General features: G+C 35.8%; 3 protein-coding genes across 5 annotated transcripts; 1 reads left to right on the forward strand and 2 right to left on the reverse strand.

Annotated features, from left to right (window-relative positions):
• Positions 1-1312: 1312 nt before the first annotated feature.
• LOC128019052 (adipose secreted signaling protein) lies at positions 1313-9821 on the reverse strand. 3 transcript variants are annotated; one of them, XM_052605016.1, is made up of 7 exons: positions 9706-9787; positions 8875-8954; positions 7953-8064; positions 7575-7708; positions 7325-7475; positions 5785-5910; positions 1313-4275 (listed from the first exon to the last, which is right to left on the reverse strand). In XM_052605016.1, the coding sequence occupies exons 3-7, from the start codon at positions 7969-7971 to the stop codon at positions 4205-4207; spliced, it is 501 nt and encodes a 166-aa protein (XP_052460976.1). In that variant the 5' UTR covers positions 7972-8064; positions 8875-8954; positions 9706-9787; the 3' UTR covers positions 1313-4204. The 3 variants fall into 3 exon arrangements, with proteins under 3 accessions (XP_052460976.1, XP_052460985.1, XP_052460971.1); XM_052605025.1 differs by lacking the exon at positions 9706-9787 and adding an exon at positions 9044-9062; XM_052605011.1 differs by lacking the exon at positions 8875-8954 and having other exon boundaries at positions 9706-9821.
• Positions 9822-10489: 668 nt separating this feature from the next.
• Positions 10490-16928, reverse strand: btr01 (bloodthirsty-related gene family, member 1). Its single transcript, XM_052543290.1, has 8 exons — positions 16836-16928; positions 15200-15833; positions 15007-15102; positions 13513-13746; positions 13275-13422; positions 11965-12009; positions 11557-11583; positions 10490-11438 (listed from the first exon to the last, which is right to left on the reverse strand). Exons 2-8 carry the CDS (start codon positions 15827-15829, stop codon positions 10873-10875), a joined length of 1746 nt encoding a protein of 581 aa, XP_052399250.1. The 5' UTR covers positions 15830-15833; positions 16836-16928; the 3' UTR covers positions 10490-10872.
• A 4406-nt stretch (positions 16929-21334) lies between these two features.
• Positions 21335-22316, forward strand: LOC127946660 (cerberus-like). Its single transcript, XM_052543401.1, has 2 exons — positions 21335-21786; positions 21896-22316. Exons 1-2 carry the CDS (start codon positions 21379-21381, stop codon positions 22190-22192), a joined length of 705 nt encoding a protein of 234 aa, XP_052399361.1. The 5' UTR covers positions 21335-21378; the 3' UTR covers positions 22193-22316.
• Positions 22317-22585: the final 269 nt, after the last annotated feature.

Raw genomic sequence — 22585 nt, forward strand, 5'->3', positions numbered from 1 at the left:
CTGAGTTTGGCACACTGCTATAAAGACCGAATTGGTGGAGGGTCACAGTGATGTTTGTCCTTCTGTAGATTTTTCCTATATCCACATATGTGACCCTGGACCACAAAACCCGTCTTAAGTGTCAAATCTGAAAGTGCAAAACATCTAAATGCTGAGAAAATCACCTTTGATGTTGTCCAAAAGAATTATTAGCAATGCATATCACTGATCAAAAATTAAGTTTTGATATATTCGTTGATATCTTTACTCAATATCCTAATGAATTTTGGCATAAAAATAAAATTGATCATTTTGACCAATATAGTGTTTTTTTGGCTATTGGTAAAAATATACCCCAGCAACTTAAGACTGGTTTTGTGGTCCAGGGACACATATGATCATAGAGCCCAACTAAAGTAGATCAGGTTCTTGGTCACCACTCTAACCAATTGTTTCTAAACTCTTCCCCAGATGTGTGGCTTGATTCAATCCTGTTTTTGAGCTCTACAGGCATCTTTTTTTTTTTTTTTTACCTCAATGCACGGTTTTTGCTCTAATGTGCAAAAATTATCAGCTGTTAGACCTTTTACTAATTAAGACACTTGTACCTTTCCAAATGATATCCATTTAATTGAATTTGCCACAGGTTAACTTCACTTGAAGTGCAGAAACATCAACAAGTGATATGAAAGCTCCTCAGTAACATCTACAAACAAAATGAATGCTCCTGAGCTAAATTTCAGCTGTCCAAGATAAGGGTATGAACACTTATGCAATGAAATAATTTAAGTTTTTTTTTATTTTATTTTTTAATAATTTGCAATTATGTTATAAAAACAGTTATTTGCTTTGCCATTAAGGTGTATGGAGTATAGATTGATGTGGGAAAATAAATAAAAAATTAACATATGGCAGCAACATAAGAAAATGTGAAAAAAAAATGTGAAGTGAAGTGAATACTTTTGCAAGGCACTGTAAATAAAATTAAACATCTTGACTAATTAAAAAGTAAAATTAATTATGAAATGTAATGCATAAATCAGATTAAAAGATTCAGTATATTATGCCATAAAAAAATTTTTTTTCTAAAAAGCTGTCCTAAAGCTGAACTGGACCATTCCCAGAAACAGAATTTACTCTCAGAAATAAAGGTACAAAAGCTGTCATTTGGGGGGTACCTTTTCAAAAGGTACACTTTTGTTCCTTTTAGCTTCTTTACACGTTAAGTACAAACATGCACCTTTTGAAAAGGTACCGCCCCAGTGACAGCTTTTGTACCTTTTTTTTCAGAGAGTGTAGAAAAATATCAGTCAACGTAAGGAAACAAAAAAGATTTTTCAATTTTTTCCAAGACTTTTATTTGTATTTCATCCATTCAATTGATGTGCTAAACCTTTTCATTTTCTTGTAGTGTTAGGACATTAGTGTCTTTTGTGTAATACACTTTAGCTTTCTCAAGAACATTCTAAATGCATGACTTCAGACCAGTAGAGTCTGTACATTTTGGGCAGTTAGAACACTGGAAATTTAAGGATTTTTATTTTCTTTTCATTTGTTGTCAATGTCTTTTTTGGTCAGTCATTTTAATTGGATTCCCCATCAGTATATAGAGAATGCACATTTTCCATTCATTTTACAACCCCCCCCCCCCACCCTCCCTTTTTTGTTGTAGATAAACACAAGAAGTAACACCATCTAGTGTTGTTATAAGCTGCTATTTCCCTTACTGCTTGCTTCTGCAAGCCAAAGATTAGGTGTGAGGTGATATATTTAAACAAACCGTTTCTTGTTACTGCCCACAACAAAAACTATGTAGAGCAATCACTCTATTAAAATATAAAAGGGTTGCTGATATAAACCTCACTTCATGTTGGTCAACTTCATAGACAAATTAGCAGTTTTAAATTGCAACTTTACTTCAGGAAATGTCAATAATACTTATAAATCCATCATATCTTTTGTGTGTCTTGGTCCCAAAAGCATCTGTGTGGTCAAGACAAATTTTAGCAAAAAAAAAAAGATGTCAAAATCCTGTTAAAATACCATACAGGAAATAAGTTAGATACTGGACAACCAAGATACTGGATGAAATGAATATCAAAATGACTTTCTCAAAATTATTGAAAAGATTCCATTACATTTATCACTTGGTGGTAATGTCCTAAAATTGCTTAAAGGGGTGGTTGAATGTGATTTAACTTTTTTAACGTTAGTTAGTGTGTAATGTTGCTATTTGAACATAATTTCTGCAGAGTTATGAAGCCGAAAGTTTAATGCAAATGGAGATATCGTCTTTTAAAATTCTGGCAATTTAATGCAAAATGGCTGGTGGGTACTACAAAATGTTACTTCCCAGGTTCGTGATGTAACAAATCCAGAAAAACCTTGTACTTGAGAAAGGCAGCAAAGGGAGCGAAGCCATCCTGCGCGCGCTGTTTTAGAGAAGTGGAAGAAAAAACTAAGTGCACGTAAAAATCTATTCATATATGAATCGTGATTCTGTCTTCTAACGATTCTAATGGATTCACAAGTTTCGAAATCAGTGTTTCTAAAGCAGCGGTTCTTAATACTATTTCTTGCATCACGCTTTGCATCTCTCTCTCTCTCTGTCTCATTCAACTTGGCTCCAACAATGAACTGTTCCAATTATAAAATTAAAATGAAATTAAATAAATTAAAATTAAATTTATGCATTTAGCAGATGCTTTTATCCAAAGCGGCTTACAGTGCATTCAGGCTAATTTTTACTTATGTTATAAAATTATACAATTATACACTTATTTTCACATAGCTATTAGCAGCGTTAAACATGGACGTGCATGCATATTGTATTAAAGCTTTAATCAGGATAAAACCATATATTGAAGGCTAACATTAGCAGTAGCATTTACAAATAACAGCATATCTATGAGACAACAACGAACAAATAGCATAGGTCTACCATTAAAAGACATGCTTGCACTGGTTCTGCACGATCTTCTTGAATAATATCCTCTGCTACTCAATCGGGCTCAAACTGATAAGTGATATTAATGGCGCCGTTGTTTACAATACAACCAGAACACATGCCGATGAGGTGAGGGGCGGGACTTTTAGATGTGCACTAGAGGCATTTTAGCCAATCACAACACACTGGGCTAGCTAACCAATCAGAGCCCATCACCAATTTCTAAGGGAGGGGCTTCATAAAAGCAGGAAATGATCAACGCATTTCTCGTTCAACGGCCTCTTTTCACTTGGACGGCTTTCAGCCTCACCCTGCTTTATACTACTACATTAATAAATCATTAGCTCGTCCATGAACATGATTTTTGCCCGAGTTGCATTGGCTGTGGGGATGAAGACAACAACTACCATGATTCCACACTCAGTTAAGGGCTTTATGCACCTTTGTTTTTTTGAATACACGCCCCTAGCGGCAAAAACTTACATATTGTGCCTTTAAGTTCCCTCAGGGCATGACAGTATTGTTAATTGCCAAGATATGTTTGAGTAGGTCAATGCACTGCAGTACATATCTTTATCTTTATTTATTTGTGCACAAAGCAATCAACAAGTGTTTTATATAACCTACTTTTTTGTATTAACAAACCACATCATATTTGAGAAATGTATCACAGCAGTGGGAAAGATTGATGATTGATTGATTATGGTTGCAAAGCATTTAAGCAACAGTATGACATATAATTATATATATTTATATGAAGTGTATATTTTGCAGCTGATTATACATAAATTCCACCTTCAGGCATTCAGGTAATACCTGCAAAATAAATAAATAAACTAGGTTGTCTGCATGTTTTTGATATACATTTTAAATAGAATAAAGTAACCAGCCAACCATTTTTTTGTTCCATATTGTGGCTAATGAGAAACTCAATATAGTGAATGTATAGTAAATCATCATTAGGCTATCAAACATAACATTGCTGAACTCAGCTGAACTTGTGACATATGTTATCCTTGGCCAGATACAATGGTATTGCTTTTTCTCTTTAAATTGCTTTTTGATTTAATTATCCTGTGATAAAATTCAGTTAAAAACTAAAGTTGAATTCATGATGGATTAGCATAGACTCTAGAATAGCGAATACAATTGATTTGTGATCCTCCATGAATGGGTGTGAGATGGGTTGTTCACATTCACATGTATGTAGATTCATTAATTTTGGTTCATTCTCATCATATACCCAAGCAAATGGATTTAGTCACATCTTTTGTGTCATTATTTTGTGTGTTTTTCTTCACCAACACACCGCACTCCATCAAGTAACATTGGCGTCCCATGGTGGCGATCTGTGAAAAACAATAGATAGTTTTTTATTTTAGTGGTGGTGATTTTCAATTTACAAATTAGTTCTTACTTAACAGTTTTAACCCTCAAACTGAGCACATTTTGGCTTTTTTTGTATCTTACTACAAAAAAAGAGCAGTATAAGTACTAAATCAACTAATTAGAGCTCTTTTGTCATTAAAAGTGTTTCTATTATTACAAATTCTGGTATTTTTTCTCAAGCTGGCTAGAAAGTTTAGAGTTGTGCTTTATATTTAAAAAATTAAAATTCTCTTATTTACTCTTACATATGGGATACCCTCATGCTATCCCATATGTATTCTAATTTCTTTCTGCATATTAACAGAAAATTTGATATTGAAAGTTGAATCAATGTATTCCGTAACAAAATGGTAGGTACGTGTGCAATTGTTTTTTTATTTTTAACATTTTGTAAACTAAAAATTATTGCTTGCAGCCAGCTGTGAATGTCAGCACATAGTAAAGCGTGATTACAGTGCGTTGGGAAACTTAAGTGACAATCCTGAAGCTGACATTTTTGTCAACGAACGCACATGGCCGTCATGGAGTTAATGAAAATAACTGAAGACTGTAATGAAAATTAATGTTAAAAATAAAAATATGACATGAAAGACTTTCTATTAAAACATAAACGTGATAAGAACACTGTACGATTATGATTAGATAAATAGACAAATAGAAATAGATGACTGAGGTGAAGAGTGACTTTATTCATATAAACTGTAGCATGTTCTATGACCCATCCTTTGATATTAATCAGATAACTTAGGTACATAACATAGACGTAACATCCCAACTTGTATCTGCAATAAAGGATGCAAATGTCAGTGAACTTTAAGTAACACGCTATAGAGAGAGTGAGAGAGAGCTCCTGCTGTGATTCGCTTTCATGACAGCACCGAAACACGGGCAAGGATAAAATTAACTGTAGATTTCTATAAAGTTCTCATTATAATGCTATATTTTATGGCAGATTTGTGCTATATTTTCATCTACACTGAACAAAATGCAACACTTTTGTTTTGGCCCGTTTTCATGAGCTGAACTCAAAGATTTAAGACTTTTTCTATGTACAAAAAAGGCCTATGTCTCTTAAATATTGTTCACAAATCTGTCTAAATCTGTGTTAGTGAGCACTTCTCCTTTGCCGAGATAATCCATCCACCTCACAGGTGTGGCATATCAAGATGCTGATTACTTAGACAGCATTATTATTGCACTGCTGTGTCTTAGGCTGGCCACAATACTATTGGGCATAGTATTTGAGCATGATATGCAGTGCATTCAGCATTTGACAATTCCTTTAATTTCATTTTTAAAAATACTTTCTCCCATCCCAGCTATTTTTTGTAGAACTGCTTTGAAACAACTGATCTGAAATTAATATGCAGAGACATCTATACTGGTCCACATGAGGGGCACACATCACCTCATGAATGCTTTGTTATATATGACTAGAGATCTGTCACCAGCTGGCGTGTGTATCTCACCCATGACTCTGGCCTGTAATCGAACTCGGACGCTGCTGTCTCTTCTGCTCCTGTTGACCAGGGTGAGTTCCTCTTGCACCACTCCCTCCTGCTGAGCGCTGTACTCACAAACCACCCTCGCTCCCCCTTAAAAGAGCACAGAAAGATGAATGGGAGTGAGTGGGATGAATCACGATACAGAGGGATACCAAGACAACACAAAATGTCATGGAGAATAAAAAGATGGGTAAAAGAAAACGCCTGAATGACCAGAATAAGACTGGAAGATTGAAATCATTATAAAGGAGCAATCACCTAAGTGCTTGCAGCTTCTTTTAGAATATAAATTGTACACTCAGATACGGCTAACCTACTGAGATTTCCCAAGAGATTCAATTGTGGGAAAAATGACACCGCTATAAACGCGCTAAGTGAGTTTCAGCTAATGGAGAGATCAATGCCGGGCTGAAATAGGAGTGTGACTATTGATCCTAACATGACGTCTTGCATTTGTTTTATCAGCAGTCAGATATACAAGCAAGCTTAGATCCACATTAACTGTTCTGATAGTGCTTATGTTTTCACAGCCTTGTTTAATTGTTACTGCTTAGTTATAGCTAGGCTACATGTATTTAGTGTGTATTTCTAAACTTTCTCATCATTCACTGAGTCAAGGAAGCTTCATGTTTATAAATCTGGGCTGTTTTTTTCTTGCTCAATCCCAAGCAAGACTGAGACGGTTTCAAGGTCATATGTATTGTTCATTAACCTCGTGCCCCGAAGCAGAGCACTTAACCCAGGTTGCTCCACTGAGACTCTCCCTGTAATAAGTCTACTGTAAGTAGCTTCAGCTGAAAAGCTGAACACCTCTTAATAGGGTTTGTGTGAATAAATGAGAACATAAGGGTTGTAAGCAGACATTGATAAGTGACATAGAATGTATGGTAAGAATTGGTCAATATTGTGCGTTCAAGTCCTCCTGGGATATTGTCAAGGGCGTTCAGATAACTTTGGTCGGAACAAGATGGCAATGTACATTTCTGCATAAAATTCATTAAGATTTTTTCTTGTTTAAAAATAATTTAAAATAATTTGTAATGTCTTATTAAATTTATGAAGGTCCGGTAAACTGATTCACTATATATTCCACCCTAATTGCAAAATACACCATTGTGATTCGTGTATATACATATTTATATTATTTTGATGATATTTTGGAAAATAAAGTGTTCTTCGTAAATGCTAGTTAGTCTATAAAATATAAATAAATATCTATAAATACATCTGTAGGTTCCAATTCAGAAAATGGTTAAAAATATAATGTTTTTATCAAATACATCTATGATCATGTTTATGGGTATTTTTTAGTTTTTTGTATGTATTTTTTGTTTAGTTTTTTACATTCAAACATATTTAATAATATATTTATAAATTTTATTTCCATAAAAAATCATATATATATATTATTTTTGTATGGAAATTAAATAATTTTCTAAATACAACTAAGTACAATCTTTCAAACTTTACTTATTAACACCATAAAACCAATGCAAAAACATACCGTCAGGCCGTGGTGTGATGAGTGTTGCACGTAGTCGTGGTTTTGCAGTAGTGCGTAGTGCGGGGGAAAGGGAGACATCTTTCCCTAGTGTTGGGACTTGTGGTAAAGAAAAGATGATTTCATATTTGTGATGGCTCCTTAAAAATCCCACCTAGATACAGAGTTTCGCATTCAACAATTTCAGGATGCAACACATCTTATATACTGTTTGTTTTTGATTATTATTATTTTTTAAGCAATTTTTTATCACCTTAACAAGATATGCACCATCAGGCTCTGGTAGAGCAGTTATGACTTTATCCTGAAGCTTTTCATCACAGCTATTGTTAATGGGAGCATCTTCATCATCATCAGGGAAACGTACTCCACCTTTTGAAGTGGAGCCTGGCAAAAAGAAAACAAGGGTGGAGTTGAGATCACAGAGATGGATCCTGGACCAGAAGATACAAGCTGAGATGATTAATGCAGGCTGAACCCAGTGTGGGAGAGCTGTTAGAATATACACACTCATGAAGTGTTAAGAGATGACGAGAAAGCATAGATGTATACATATATAAAGCACATTGTGTAAGAAATGCATACACACACATATTCAGATAGACATTATGAGCACAGAAAAGACACTGACTTTTCCTTCCTGTTGCCATGTCAACATAAGGCCAGGGAAATCCAGGGATGATGACTGACGTCAATTCGATATCATCTCTAAATAACAGACACCGAGTCAGAGACAATGACCGCTGCAGAAGAACAAAAGATGCCTGTGAGTTATGTAATCTATGATCAACCTTTAATTTCCTATACAGTCATATTCACTGATATATAGAATAATGTTTTAGACAGAATATCAAGAGATATAAATTGCATTATTTCACCAACTTCTAAATGATTAATTGTGCTTCCTCTGAGCAATCCTAATTTGCATTTCATTGACTAAGCCCTGCTGGGTTAAGTGCCACAGGATGGAGGTCCCCCACAACTGTAATGCTTTATTATCATCATTAGTTTGCAGTAGTAACTGAGGTTAATATGGCGAATCATCTGAGTAAGCATTCATTAAGCCTGTTATTAGGCCAAAACTCCATTCAGAATCTTCCTTAATTTCCCTCAAGTCAGACTTTATACTGACATCATGGGTGCATGAATTGTGTTTATTGCTCCATATTTTTGAACAACAATGTTGATCCAAGATCATCAGAAGATGTTGATCCGGGAACATGTCTTACTTGGCAAAAATACGGTGACCCGCCAATGATGGGTGACCCACAACACAAATTAAATCGATTTTTGTTCTAGAAAAGCAGTTAAATAGCAGTTAACAAAATTGGTTTGGCAAAATATTGAATGATTCTTCCAAATTGCCAATTCCTAAACTGATGTAATCAGGTATGTGCACAATGTATGTATGTATGTATATATATATATATATATATATATATATATATATATATATATATATATATACACACACACACACACACACACACACACACACACACACACATTGTATTATAAATTATTTACTTGGTTGTAGAACTCTATGTACAAACCTGCAGAGAAGTGAACCTGTCCCTGATTTCACCACAGTAGATTTATCTGTAGATCATGCAGGCAGATGGGACTCCAGACTCTAAACATCAATTTCACATGAAATTCTTTGACTTTAATCGGGTTCATTACGCAAGTTCAGTCAAGGTTATTTCAGAGAATGACACTCACATTCAAACTAAAGCGGCTTATAATACCGCGCTTCTCAGTCTTTCTTCCAAAGCGCCCCTGCAAAATCACGTCAAATATGACGATAAGAAAAAAGCGGCTTATGCAACAATAATCGCTGAAATGGGCGATGCAAGTTACAGAGATGTCTATATCAGCTACATTATAAGAGGCGGTCCCTGAGAAGTCCTGCTGCTTCGCCGGAAAAACAAACCCTTCGAAGGCAGTAGGCTACCTGACGACAAGGCATCTCTCGTTCATAATTGATTAAAGTACAGCATGTTGTGTTGTGCTCTGTGTAAAAATGGAACAACATTGAGCGTCGCGTGCCGCTGTCCTGTTTGGCACCACTGACAGAAAAAAAAAATCGATATTAAAAGAGTAGCCTAAGTGGTTCAGCCAAAAATTCGTACCCTTCATTTCGTATAATATGAATCCATCTGGGGGAAATGTCTTCTGAAGATTTCAATGCAGTTCATGCAGAACTGTTTATTAACAGACTTGTGACAGAATTGTAGGCTTCTATTAATAGCTCCCACTTAAGAAAAAATATGTTTTGCAGTGAGGGTAGCTTTAAATGTACGCGTGCACACAGACTATACATATAGCATATAGTTGAATATAAAAATAATTTAAATCGGAAATTCACTGAAAATCAAACTTACCTGGCTTGTAGAGCAGAAGCAGGTTTGTGGCGTTGCCTGAAGCGCTGTGCCGCCCATCAGTCCGCTCTGACGCTGCGCGCGGTCACAAGAGAAGAGCCGCAGCCATTGGTTACTGATGCTTACTTAACGTCTAGCTCGCTCTCTTTTTCTACATCTCCCTCATTATATATACACGCAAGGTGGCCAAGTATAGGTCTCTGCAGGAAAGTAATGGGAGTTACGAGATCAAGGTGTTTTTGCACCATGATACCTGATTAGTTGATGTAATAGTGACGTTAGGTTTAGGGGTGGGGTTGGGTAAGGGGGATAATTTAGATTGCATGATTCAGAAACACCCAGCAGTTTCAAAACACCCATATGGTGATAAACGCCCACTTTTGCTCTGCAGAGACCTAAGTCTCCAAGGTGGAGGCAAGAGGTCCGGACCAGTGCCCCAGCAGAGCCCCTATCTAACCTATCATAGGCTTTGAGCTGAGGATCACAGTGGCCTCACCCAGCACTGCAAATGTATAACATTGATATAGAGGCTGTTGAAGTTCTCGAATGGATGATATTAATAGAATGAAATGCAATAAATGGTCAACTTGAAATCAAAGATGCAATAAGATACTTTGATGTCAAAAGTTACGAAAAGGCAAAATTACACACACAGACAAATTTATTAATAGTAGTCGCACAGCACTTGCATAACTTGCTTTACTTTAAAGGGTATTTTGGCTTGGTTTGTCTTATTGGACCATAATCCCATATGCAATATAGAACATAAAAGAGATGCAGTCGCCTGTATACACGTTTATTTTTGCTTTACTGTAATGTACAAAACACATATTTGAATATTACATATTTTGCGTATAATACATGCATGGTCAAGATAAATACTAATGGGTAATTTAACAATCAGATTCCCATCACCAACCAATGTTGTATTCAATGTCAAAGAATCCCAAATTTCAATTTCAAGCCTTAGCAATCATTTGCAGTTCATAAATCTTATTATTGTTTTAGATATATCAAATGCTCTATAAGGATTAAGTGTTTAAAGTTTTGTTGAATATATATAAAATCATTAAGCCAATGAAATGATCACATGGATTGTAAATGAAAACCATATTCATTTTCATGATTTGGAATTAAATAATAAAGTAAAGAAACCCTATTAGCAATATTTCATTTTTCAGTCAGCCAGCTTGGGTGAGTTGGATAGGCAGGACATATGATAAGGGGAGCTTCATTTTTGCCAGATTTGTTGGTGCATGGGCTGAAAAAAGGATATAAAGTCTCTGAAAATAAGTCTTTGTAGGTAAATATCAGTGACTTTGTATCTGCATTATAAAAGGACAATTGTCCTTTTTCATAGTCCACATACACGCCGACACACTGTGGTTTTATTTGTACGATTATAGGCATTGATGGTTCTGTACGAAAGACGTACTCATGCTTGTCACGTAAACTTAGAAACCAAAATCCATTAGCTGGGTTTGCGGCTATTTTTCCTTTCCTGTTGATGGAGCTACTAGCAATGCCCAAATCCCAGTCTGTCTTCTCACCCACCACAACCTCCCAGTAATGGCAGCCAGAGCTGATGCCTTGGCGGCCAAGTACACACACCACACGGTCAAACCGTTCTGCTGTGTCTGGTACCAACTGGTAGCGGTCACTGCAGTGCACCTGTTTACCATCCTCAGAGATGATCAGACGCGGATGGGCTGAGTCTCGATCTAGGGTCACGTCCACTGAGGAGAGAAACAGAACACATTTGAAAACCTATACGATATTTGAAAGAATACAAATAATAGTGACACAAATGCGATGTATCTAATCCACATGCATCGTATAGAAAAGATCTCATACTTGCATATTCCTGCACACGCCACACTTCTACAGAGGAAAGCAGAAGAAAAATATTGCTTTTATAAAATTGCGGCTTGTACAATTAGTCACTCCAATCATATACACAACCAGACAAAAGGTTGGAGTGTTAAACATCAAAACTAATTTCAACATTAATAATAATAACCATTATTTATATTTGGGTACCAAATCATCATAATAGAATGAATTCTAAAGGATCATGTTATACTGAAGACAGGGTAATGGCTACTAGTGTTGAATCTGGCTTTGAAAAGTGGACTTTAAAAAAGAAAATGCAGTTCTCTGTAGTGACATTAAAACTTTATGATTTAGCCCCTAGCACTGAAAACTGTGAGGGGAAGCTGAAATTGGACTGGACAGGGGAAAAGGAGGAGAAAAAAAGCTTACTCTGTTGATATATTTCCTGTGGATTTCCTGTGGAAGGGCGCAAACCTGACAGCACAACAATACATACCGTAAGCATGACTGAAAAACAGTAATATGTACATGCAAATATATCTAAATAATAATAATAAACAAATAATATGTTTGGTGAAGTGAAGCATCTGAAGTGCTCCTGAGTCAAAGATGTCATCATTCTGTTCACACATTCAAACCCTATTTATTCAAAGGGTATATATATATATATATATATATATATATATATATATATATATATATATATATTAGGGCTGTCAAATGATAAATTTTTTTTAATCAAATTAATCAGAATTTTCAGTGGATTAATCATGATTAATCACTATTTGCAATTACACCTGAATCCTAACCATTTTTTTTCTGAAATGCATACCAAAAGATAAATAACAGGACACAGATACATAATTTTCATGTATTGATTCATCAATATGTGGTTATTTTTTTCTGAATTTCAAAAGATTAACATTCACTTAGATCAAATTTACCTGAGCACTATATCAAACCATGCCATTTAACTACAGATAGTGTAAGAGTTTTAGGTGAACCAGTGGTTAAATATAGCCACATATCTATGAAATTCGATATGTGAATTAACTCAGAAACACAAACATGCGCCACCATCACATAAGCAGCACTCTGGGCACTCTTGTTTTTGGGAGGTGTTCATTTGCTCTGCCACAATACTTTAGGATCGATATTTTCACGTTCTGAAGGCTTCAAGTGTAATTTTTGCTGCATTGCATGTAGGCGCTCTGCGCATGCGCAGTGTGAAACACAGGATGCTATAACAGGAAGAAGAAGCTCCAGCGTATCAACTACCAAAGTCTTCTCTGTTTATCGAGCTTGGCATGAATGTATTTGAGAGTAACTGGGGTAAAACCTTTAGCTTCTTCTGTGTTTTCGTCGTGGCGCTCGCCGCTATTTTTTACTATCTTGAGAATTCAGAGATTGATGAGACTTTCCCGACCTGAATAATTTGTCACACTGCGCATGCGTGAAATGCGTAAAAAAATTTGACGTAATTAACAACAAACAACTAATTAACGCCGTTAACGTGCTATTTTTGACAACCCTAATATATATATATATATATATATATATATATATATATATATATATATATATATATATATATATATATATTTATTTATTTTTATTTTTTTTATCTGTTAGTATTTACTTTCTAGTCTACAGGAGAAAGTCATATGCATTTGGAACTGCAATGAGAGTGTATGTAAACGATGTGTCAAAGAGCAGTTCATGAAGGAACTTTCTCTTACAGATGGCTGACAGTCTCCTCAAGGCTTCCTGAACCTCCTCCACCATCTGAGTGACATTTCTCAGCACCGCTCCAGCAGTGGGGTCAGGGGTCAAGGCCACTTCTTCCCAGCTCTTTGTCACAGGTACACTACAGTAGGCTGGATACGTCTGAAAAGAAGCATTAGTAATATATGTTTTGGTTACATATTGGGGCATAAAATACAAAACAAACAATTAAAGTCTGGTTTTAAATTAGACCTTGAAGAAGGAAACATGATCTTGGGACTGGGACAGCTGGCTGAGGGAGCTGCATTTATTTCTGAGTTCAGAGATCTCCGTCTGCAGCTCACGTATGAAGGCCTGAGAGCGAAGTTCTGCCGCCCGCTGTCCCATCTCCACCACCTCCAGAAGTTCAGCCTGGGACTTCTCAACAGCTTTCATTAAATCAGCAAACATACCCACAGTACCTGCTTTCTCTTGCTCTGCATTCACCTAACAGCAAGCAATTGAGACAAAGAAGAACATATAACAGACAATTAGGAGACTCAAGAGAATGAGGAAACCCTCATGTCCTTTAAACCTGTATGACGTTCTTCTATGGAACAAGAATGTTCACAAACACCCTTTCCATGCAGCAACAGTTATCTGGATCTTGACAGTAAGTCTCTAATGACGAAAACACCATAAAAGCAGCCAATATTGCTTTTGGTACTTTTGCAAAGAACAGAACTGAATATAAGTCATTACTTGCTGAAAAAAAAATATTTGTGAATTTTGGCCTGTGTGGCCTCAGAAAACTAAAGGTGAAATAGAATTGGTCAGAGAATTTTCACAGGCTCAATGCAGTCATCTAAATGGGAATCAACATGCTTGGGAATTCGTGCATGAAGGCGTAAGATTTTCCTAAGCAGATTTTGCAACAAGTTGGCCACATTGACCATCAGACAGCTGTTTTGTTTGACAGTAAATTCTGTGTGAGCTGTGCTTCTTCATATATCACAGCTTCTAAGGAATAGTGGGATAGTTCACACAATTTTTTTTATTCCGTCATCATTCACTCACCCTCATGTGGTTCTAAACCTGTTGGTCTTCCGTTGAACACAAAAGAGGATATTTTGAAGAATGCTGGTAACCGAACAGGTAACAATAGCAACTGACTATGGAGTTCAATGGCTATTGTCACCCGTTTGGTTACCAACATTCTTTAAAATATCCTCTTCTGTGTTCAACAGAGTATAAATAATGGGTAAATGACGACATAATTATTTGGGTGAACTATTCCTTAATGTGTCAGAACCTCTAGAATATAAGAGACTACTTTTATGGTGTGTGTGTGTGTCTTCCCACTTGTAGAGTTTAACAGATATAGTCACTATGGGCAGCCAGCCACTGTATAAAAATAGCCATTTGAAGATTTGTCAAAAATGCTTCAGAAATTCTCCTTTTGTGTTCCACAATACAAAAATAACAGCAAATGGGTTTGGAACAACATGAAAATGAGTAAATAATGACAACATTTTTATTTTGGATGAACTATAAACCCAATCTCACTGGAAAACTTAACTATTTTACAAGGTGGTGATTTTGTATGCATTCATATATGATGAAATGTGCACGTTTTTTTTTTTTTTTTTTTAAGTACAGTAAGCATTAAGGTCCAGCCCTAAACATAATCATCACTGGGGTTTAAGCTGATCACATGAAAACATACAAAAAATTAGATTCATACAAATTTTACTTATTTGCACATACTTGAATTACTGCAAGTGATGTCTGGATCTCCTCTATCTTCCTCTCTCTGACTGTGATCAATCCTTGTAGCTCCGCCTCCATGATACGCAGCTGGGACTGAGCAGAGATTCAAATCGTTAACACGGACACATAAACACATTCATTCAGCCCTACCTTGAAATTACTTCTCATTCACGTACATTCTCACACTTACCTTCTTAATATTCATCTCTCTCTTGGCATCTATCACAGAATGCCCGTAATGTTCCCTTTCTGCACATGTTACGCAAACACATGTCTGGTCAGTCTTGCAGAACACCTCCAAACTTTGCCCATGTCTGGGACACTGTGGCCCACTGGAACCTGCTCCGCTCACACTAAAGTTTGGTTTAGGTGCCTTGGCAGGAGGGAGAGAAACAGCATCATGGGATGCCAACGGCTCACTCGATGATGTTCTTTGGAAGCGGCTCTTCATCTCGGGCAATAGGCCTCTGGGCAGCTCTACTGTCCTGTGCTGCACTGCAGGCTTCGGTGCAGTGAAAGGGAGGGACTGCGAATCTGCAGGTGCACTCCTAGGAGCACTCAGTGTGATCTCCGCCATCCGTTTAAACTGCTCTGTGATCTCCTTAAGTGTGTGATTGATGTGGAGCTCAGGACGCTTGCGGAAGCTTTCCTTGCACAAAGGACAGAAGCAGCTTTTGCCCTGGCCCTCCCAGTAGGACGTGATGCATGATGAGCAGAAGCTGTGGCCGCAGGGTATGGAGACAGGATTGGTGAAGACATCTAAGCAAATAGAGCAGGTGAACTGATCCTCTGACAGGAATTCTCCAGGTAATGACATCATATATCTGAAAGTATACAGACTGAATGAAAAACACAAAATACACAGGTGCCCTCACACACGTCAGTCATTGTTGCATGAAGAACCACTATATAGATGTTAGATGATGAATTTGGATTTAATAAATTTACATTTATTTAAAAATGTATTTATTTAGATACATTTTGGATTGTATATTAGATTGAAATATGGAATAATTTATTTTGCTGCTCACCAAGGTGGTTGTGATTTGATCAGTAATGATCTAATCAATATATTTTTTAAACACCAAATCTTAGAATGATTTCTGAAGGATTTGAAAGTTCACCCTGAAGACTGAAGAAAATTCAGCTTTGCAATCACAGGAATAAATGACATTTTAAAATAAATATTACAATAAACAGCCTTGGAGCACACAAGAGACGTCATTCAAAAATGATTCCAAACTGGCAGTATATATACTATATATAATCATTTCAGAAACTGGTGTTAAAAGGGTAGAGTTTTAGGTAGAGTCATTGTAAACTACTGGTAACTGAAATGTTGGAATGAAGTCAAACCAGCTACACAGATACAACGAAGCAGATCTAGGAGCAGCCGTCTTGCCCTTACATAATCTAAAAAACAATCTCAGAAAACAGGCTGTCAGAAAACCCAGACTGCAGAAATTACTCTGACATACTCTCAGTACATCATCACAAATTAGTTCATCTTAAATGTAAATAAGCAGTAAAGTACAATCACATGCTTCATGAAACCTCTTACTGTAGAATTACACAGTAGGACTGCTTCTGACAAATGTCTCTTATTAGGAGCATGGAAGAAAAAATTATAACATTAATAATACAAATACATTGTATTTACAAAGTATTAGGAATTACAAGAAATCAGTCAATTACATGTCACAGTTTATATACAAAGAACAGGAAAACATAAAGTACAGCCCAAACTTATAAACATCTTCAGAAATAAACATACAGAATATGAGTATATAGAAATACAACCTTAAAGACAAATTCAATTAACTAACCTCTTCTTTTTCTGAACTCCAATGTTTCAATTTTTCGCTCTGGTTCTGTTCCACTCAGTATGTGGCATACAGGACACGTTCACTATGAAGTGGAGACCTCCAGGAAGCAGGTGTGTCCGCATACCAACAGGCAAACGTACAGTTAAGTTATTCAACGCACACACCTGGCTGCCAGTCCAACCAGTCAGACAAGTGCAGATTTCTTTTTTTTTTTTGAGATTTTAAGACTCTATTTTTCATCTACTTTTTAAATGTTTTAATTTCGACTGTCACATGCGGTCTCATAAGAGCAGGACAGCGTGAGAAAGGGCAAACTGTGTGGCAAACATGTAAGAAAGGAAATATGAACATAGAGAATGTTTGTTTGTTTATTTGTTTGTTGTTGAAAGACAAACAGAAATAAAATTAAGATCAGGAATTTGAATAGTTGCATTGATACCTTGGACATATTTTTGCAACTAAGACAGAAAAACTAGTTGTAAATGTAAAATCCAATTTCTGTATCAGCAGAAGAGTATTTGCAGTCTGCAGAGGAGATCTGCTCTGAGGCATTGCCGTTAATTACAGGCCCTGAAGACGTCTGGGAAGTGTTGATTTTCATCATTAATAAAAGGGACATTGTACATTGAACACAGTATGTCAGATAATTCAGTGAGAAACTGAACTTTTACATTTAAGGCCCCACTCATTTTTCAATCTCCTGTCTAATTCTGAGACATAATAATGTGGATTGATGATAGTGTTATTGTTCTGTTTTGTTAAATGTTCTTTCGATCTCTTTAGAGTGACTTTAGTGCTGATGTCGTGACACAATAATTGAAAGCTTTTATGGCTCTGTCACCCCATCGGGCCTACTTTTACACTTTCAGCCCTGACACAAATCAGCACTTCTAGTAGAGTAGAGATGACAAGCACAGGAACATAATGTGGAAAATATCATTTTAAGATTTCATTCTGAAAAAGAAAGACACAGAATTAAAACAGATCGACTCTTTTCACAGACTGTGATGACGCATTTCCACAGTTATTAACATTGTAAATCTAGCCATTTTTTTATTGTAATTTACATTTATAAACACTTCTTATCTTGGCATTAAATTACATAAAACTAGTTAATGCTGCTGTGTGAGTGGTTCTAATACAAAGGCTGATGGAGTGATGGCAAATTTGACTTTTTTTTTCTTCTAGTTTTGTGGACATTCACACAAGTGTTTCAACATTGCATCTACTACTGATGAGCACAATCATATTTGTCTGAGTTATCACTCAGGTTATTTTACCATCGATTTCAGTGTCTTTGGAAGGAATTTGTCTTTCAAGCACATTAAAATGCACAAATTCACATTATTTATTATTAACATGCAATGCAGACATTCCCAAACGTTTTTTGTTGATGTCATTCTTTCATCAAATATATTTACTTAAAGTACCCCTGAGGTTACAAAATGTAATAATTATCATATTTGCATGTTCAAGAGTCTCTGACATTGATTAATGGTTACATGACATGCAGGTAAAGGAAGTGTTTTATTTATTTTATGTTATTTTAAAATGATTTATTTAATTTTTACGTTAATTTATGTTGTTCATTTCAATGAATGGAATACATTTCCTTACTTTTTATATTTTTATACAAATATGGTACAATATTATCCAATCGAAATCAATGTGATAAGTAAGGTCAAAAGTAATCTAAAAGTAATCTGAATATATTACCTGAAATGTGTAATGTAATGGATTATGTTACAAACTTCAGTTTTTGTCATGTAATTTGAAATCAGTATACAGATTACAATTTTCAAGTAATTTATATATATATATATATATATATATATATATATATATATATATATATATATATATATATATATATATATATATATATATATATATTAGTGCTGTCAATCGATTAAAAAAAATTAACTAATTAATCGCACAATTTTTTAAAATTAATCGCGATTAATCGCGATTAATCGCAATTAAAAGACTGAAACTTTTTGGATATGTAAATGTAAAATGTAAATAATTAATGTAAACTCAAGACAAAGAAACTATTTAAATTCAAAATATGATTGTTTATTGGAATTTTTGTTTAACTTGTAACACAGATTTTCTCATGTAAACAACATACCTGCAATAAACCATCAATATCCTCCAAATTAACTGTTGGCTTGAAAGCCATATTTATTACAGAAATAAAAACACAGGCATGTAAGTACCATTTGAATTTCAAAACAATCAATGCCAATAAAAAACAAAAATGATTTCCATGTTGAATTCTAAGTGGACTGCAAAAAAATTCCAAAGTATAGTCATTGCCAGTGCTTTAAGTGGGCCGGTACGCACCAGTACTCAGTACCGTCACTTCCAAATATAGCTCTTGAGCATACCACCACCTCTCCGTGCGCCCAGAACGTGCTTTTAGCGTACCGGTACACTCATTTGGACATCTGTTTTAATAGAGGTTTTAATCTTTTACCTGCACTGCCGATTTTCAGAGCGCCCTTCACAATGCAAGCTTCCTAATTCATCCCACCCAGAGCAGAAACTACATTACCCATTCACCCTTAAGTTATACAAGTGAATAGCGCATGTGTCGCTTTTCCCACTGTTAAGTGTCAACAACTCAACGTGGCCGGAGAAGGTGTGTGAAACTCGTTGTGAGTTATACTAAAGCAAAATCTTGAGTATTTATTGTCTGATAAACATTAAAAACTGTCTGCGGAGGTTGAGTCGTCCTGCAGCCCCCGCTGGCTGCTCATTGGCTGCAGCATCTTTTTTCTAAGTTCTAAAAAAATACTGTAGACGGCAAGGCACAAATTTAGATATTCATTTATCTAATTAATCTATAGCCTATGCACAAAGACAATATGATCTTTTTGTCCCCTTTTTGTTTTAAAGCTTGATGAAGAGAGAGAGCGCAAGTTGCTGCAGCTGAGGAGGACAGTGATGCACGCGTACAGGAGTGATTGACAGTTCGCGGCACTGTGTACAAAAAATACTCCGCTACACAATTATTTCATTATTTTCGTTTAAGCTTATTAACGTTAGCGTTACATAAAGGTCTGATTTACGCACTGTTACAGTCATTGTTTTTTTTTAAAACAATGACATTTGAGTTCATTATTTTAATGTTGCTGTTTCTTGTGGCAGACTAAATGAAGAGTAATGTTTCTTGTGGCAGACTAAATGAAGGGTAATGTTTCTTGTGGCAGACTGAAGAGTAATCCGGCAGAGTTTTATACTGAAACGTTCCGTCTAAAAGTCCTTCCTTGGTCTTATCCATATTTCTTTGCACGTTGAACACACATAGGCCACAACTGGAAATAAAAAAACTGCAACCGCGTTAATTGCGTTATTTTTTTTTAACGCGTTAAATATTTCAAATTAATCGAATGCGTTAACGCGCTAATTTTGACAGCACTAATATATATATATATATATATATATATATATATATATATATATATATATATATATACACACACACATATATACATACATATATAAAAACATATATACATACATATATATACAGTACAGACCAAAAGTTTGGACACACCTTCTCATTCAAAGTGTTTCTTTATTTTCATGACTATGAAAATTGTAGAGTCACACTGATCAAAACTAGGAATTAACACATGTGGAATTATATATGGAATTATATACATAACAAAAAAGTGTGAAACAACTGAAAATATGTAATCTTGTAGGTTCTTCAAAGTAGCCACCTTTTGCTTTGATTACTGCTTTGCACACTCTTGGCGTTCTCTTGATGAGCTTCAAGAGGTAGTCACCTGAAATGATCTTCCAACAGTCTTGAAGGAGTTCCCCGAGAGATGCTTAGCACTTGTTGGCCCTTTTGCCTTCTGTCTGCGGTCCAGCTCACCCCTAAACCATCTGGATTGGGTTCAGGTCTGGTGACTGTGGAGGTCAGGTCATCTGGCGCAGCACCCCATCACTCTCCTTCTTGGTCAAATAGCCCTTGATGCCTTCAGTGTGACTCTACAATTTTCATAGTCATGAAAATAAAGAAACTCTTTGAATGAGAAGGTGTGTCCAAACTTTTGGTCTGTACTGTATATATATAATTATTAAATTAATTGCAGTTACATGTGATGTCTGTGCTGAAATGAAAACTCAAACTTAACATAAAATCTAGACTATTGAAGACCTTTATGTTGCGGAGCATTAATTTATTTTATTATGGGTTTCATTTGAATTGTAAATTTACTTTTTATTAGGCTGTTTTTAACAGTAGGCTACTGGCATATTTATTTTTATTTATGTCAGTTTGTGTAGGCTATTGGTGCTATGGTAATATTTTTTTTTTTTTTTTTGCGAAACATGCATGCCAATAAATGCCCTAATTTTAAAAGAACTAAAGGCTAATATAACGCAATATGTCTTAGGCCTACAGTATCTCGGGTCTTGTGTCTTTGATGTCTGCGAAGGTGTCTGTAACATTTGGTTTCACACCTGATAAATCAAACGCCGCTTGCCCTGACCTCGCATTTGTTTTGCGACCCTCCTTGTTGAGAACATGCGCTCCGCTCAGTTTATTTTATTTTTTACCCTACAAATGCAGGTATTCGGAATATTCTTTCATTCACGTTTTGCTAAAAGGTATGAGTCGCATCCCATTGGTGGATCTCGTGAAATTCCACAACCCGATCCAAAGGGGGTCAGCAGGATTGGACTTTCGAGAAGGCCAGGGAGGTTGGGGAATCTGACTCAAGAAAATGCAAACGGACTTTTGCGTATAAACTCGCAGAACAATGGTAACATCTCCAGACCAGCCGTGAATCTAGCTCACAGGTCGTCCTCTACGAACGCGAAAGGATTCTGGAATCAGTTCATGTTTCGCGGGAAATCAGGCTTCAGATTCGTGCTGCCGATTAATAACGTCGAAGTCCGTCAAGAGAAGTGTCGCGCGCTCACTTTCTCGCAGGTAGCCACTGTCTGTGGGCAGGGGATTTCAATCTTAATTTATGCATTTTTTATACTGCACAAACAATGTTTTATTTTGTAAATGTAAAACAGCATTTTGTATTTCACAGAGGATCTTCCATGAAAACTGTGAAACGTTGGAGGTCCAGAACAACGTGTGTTTCGGGAAATGTTACACGGCGCCCTCTCGTGGGGATGAAGGAGGCTCACTTTCTTGTTCTGTCTGCACACCGGTTATCATCACTTCCAAGACTGTGAAACTGAAATGCACTGAGAACACAGAAATGATAAAAGTTGTGAAAATAATAGAAGACTGTCAATGCAAAATAAAAGAAGGACAACATTCACATCAAACCGGTCCTGTGCTGGTTGACCCAAGTGTTCATCAGTATCCTCAAAAGCGATAATATAATAATTAATTATGACATTTATTGCCTATTACTTTGCTCTAGTCATTGTGCATGCACTGGGTGAATACGTGAAGTTACTGTCATATCTAGAACAAAAGAAAAACAAAATGTAAATAAATAAAACCAATTAAAAAAAATGTGTGTGAAGTGTCATTGCTACATTGTTATTTCTGGTTGCTGTTTAATAGTAAATATTTGATGTAAGCATATTTGTACATTGGTTGTGCATGTCATAAACGTTGAATCTGAGCACTTGAAATTAATATATATATATATATATATATATATATATAAGAAATAAACATTTCAGGGGAACAAATACAGTTGTTATCTCTGACAGATATAATGCTATATTTGCGATAAAAAAAGATTACGCAATGATTATTGATC

The sequence above is a fragment of the Carassius gibelio genome, chromosome A1 (genome assembly GCF_023724105.1).
Source record: "Carassius gibelio isolate Cgi1373 ecotype wild population from Czech Republic chromosome A1, carGib1.2-hapl.c, whole genome shotgun sequence".
Lineage (NCBI taxonomy): Eukaryota > Metazoa > Chordata > Actinopteri > Cypriniformes > Cyprinidae > Carassius > Carassius gibelio.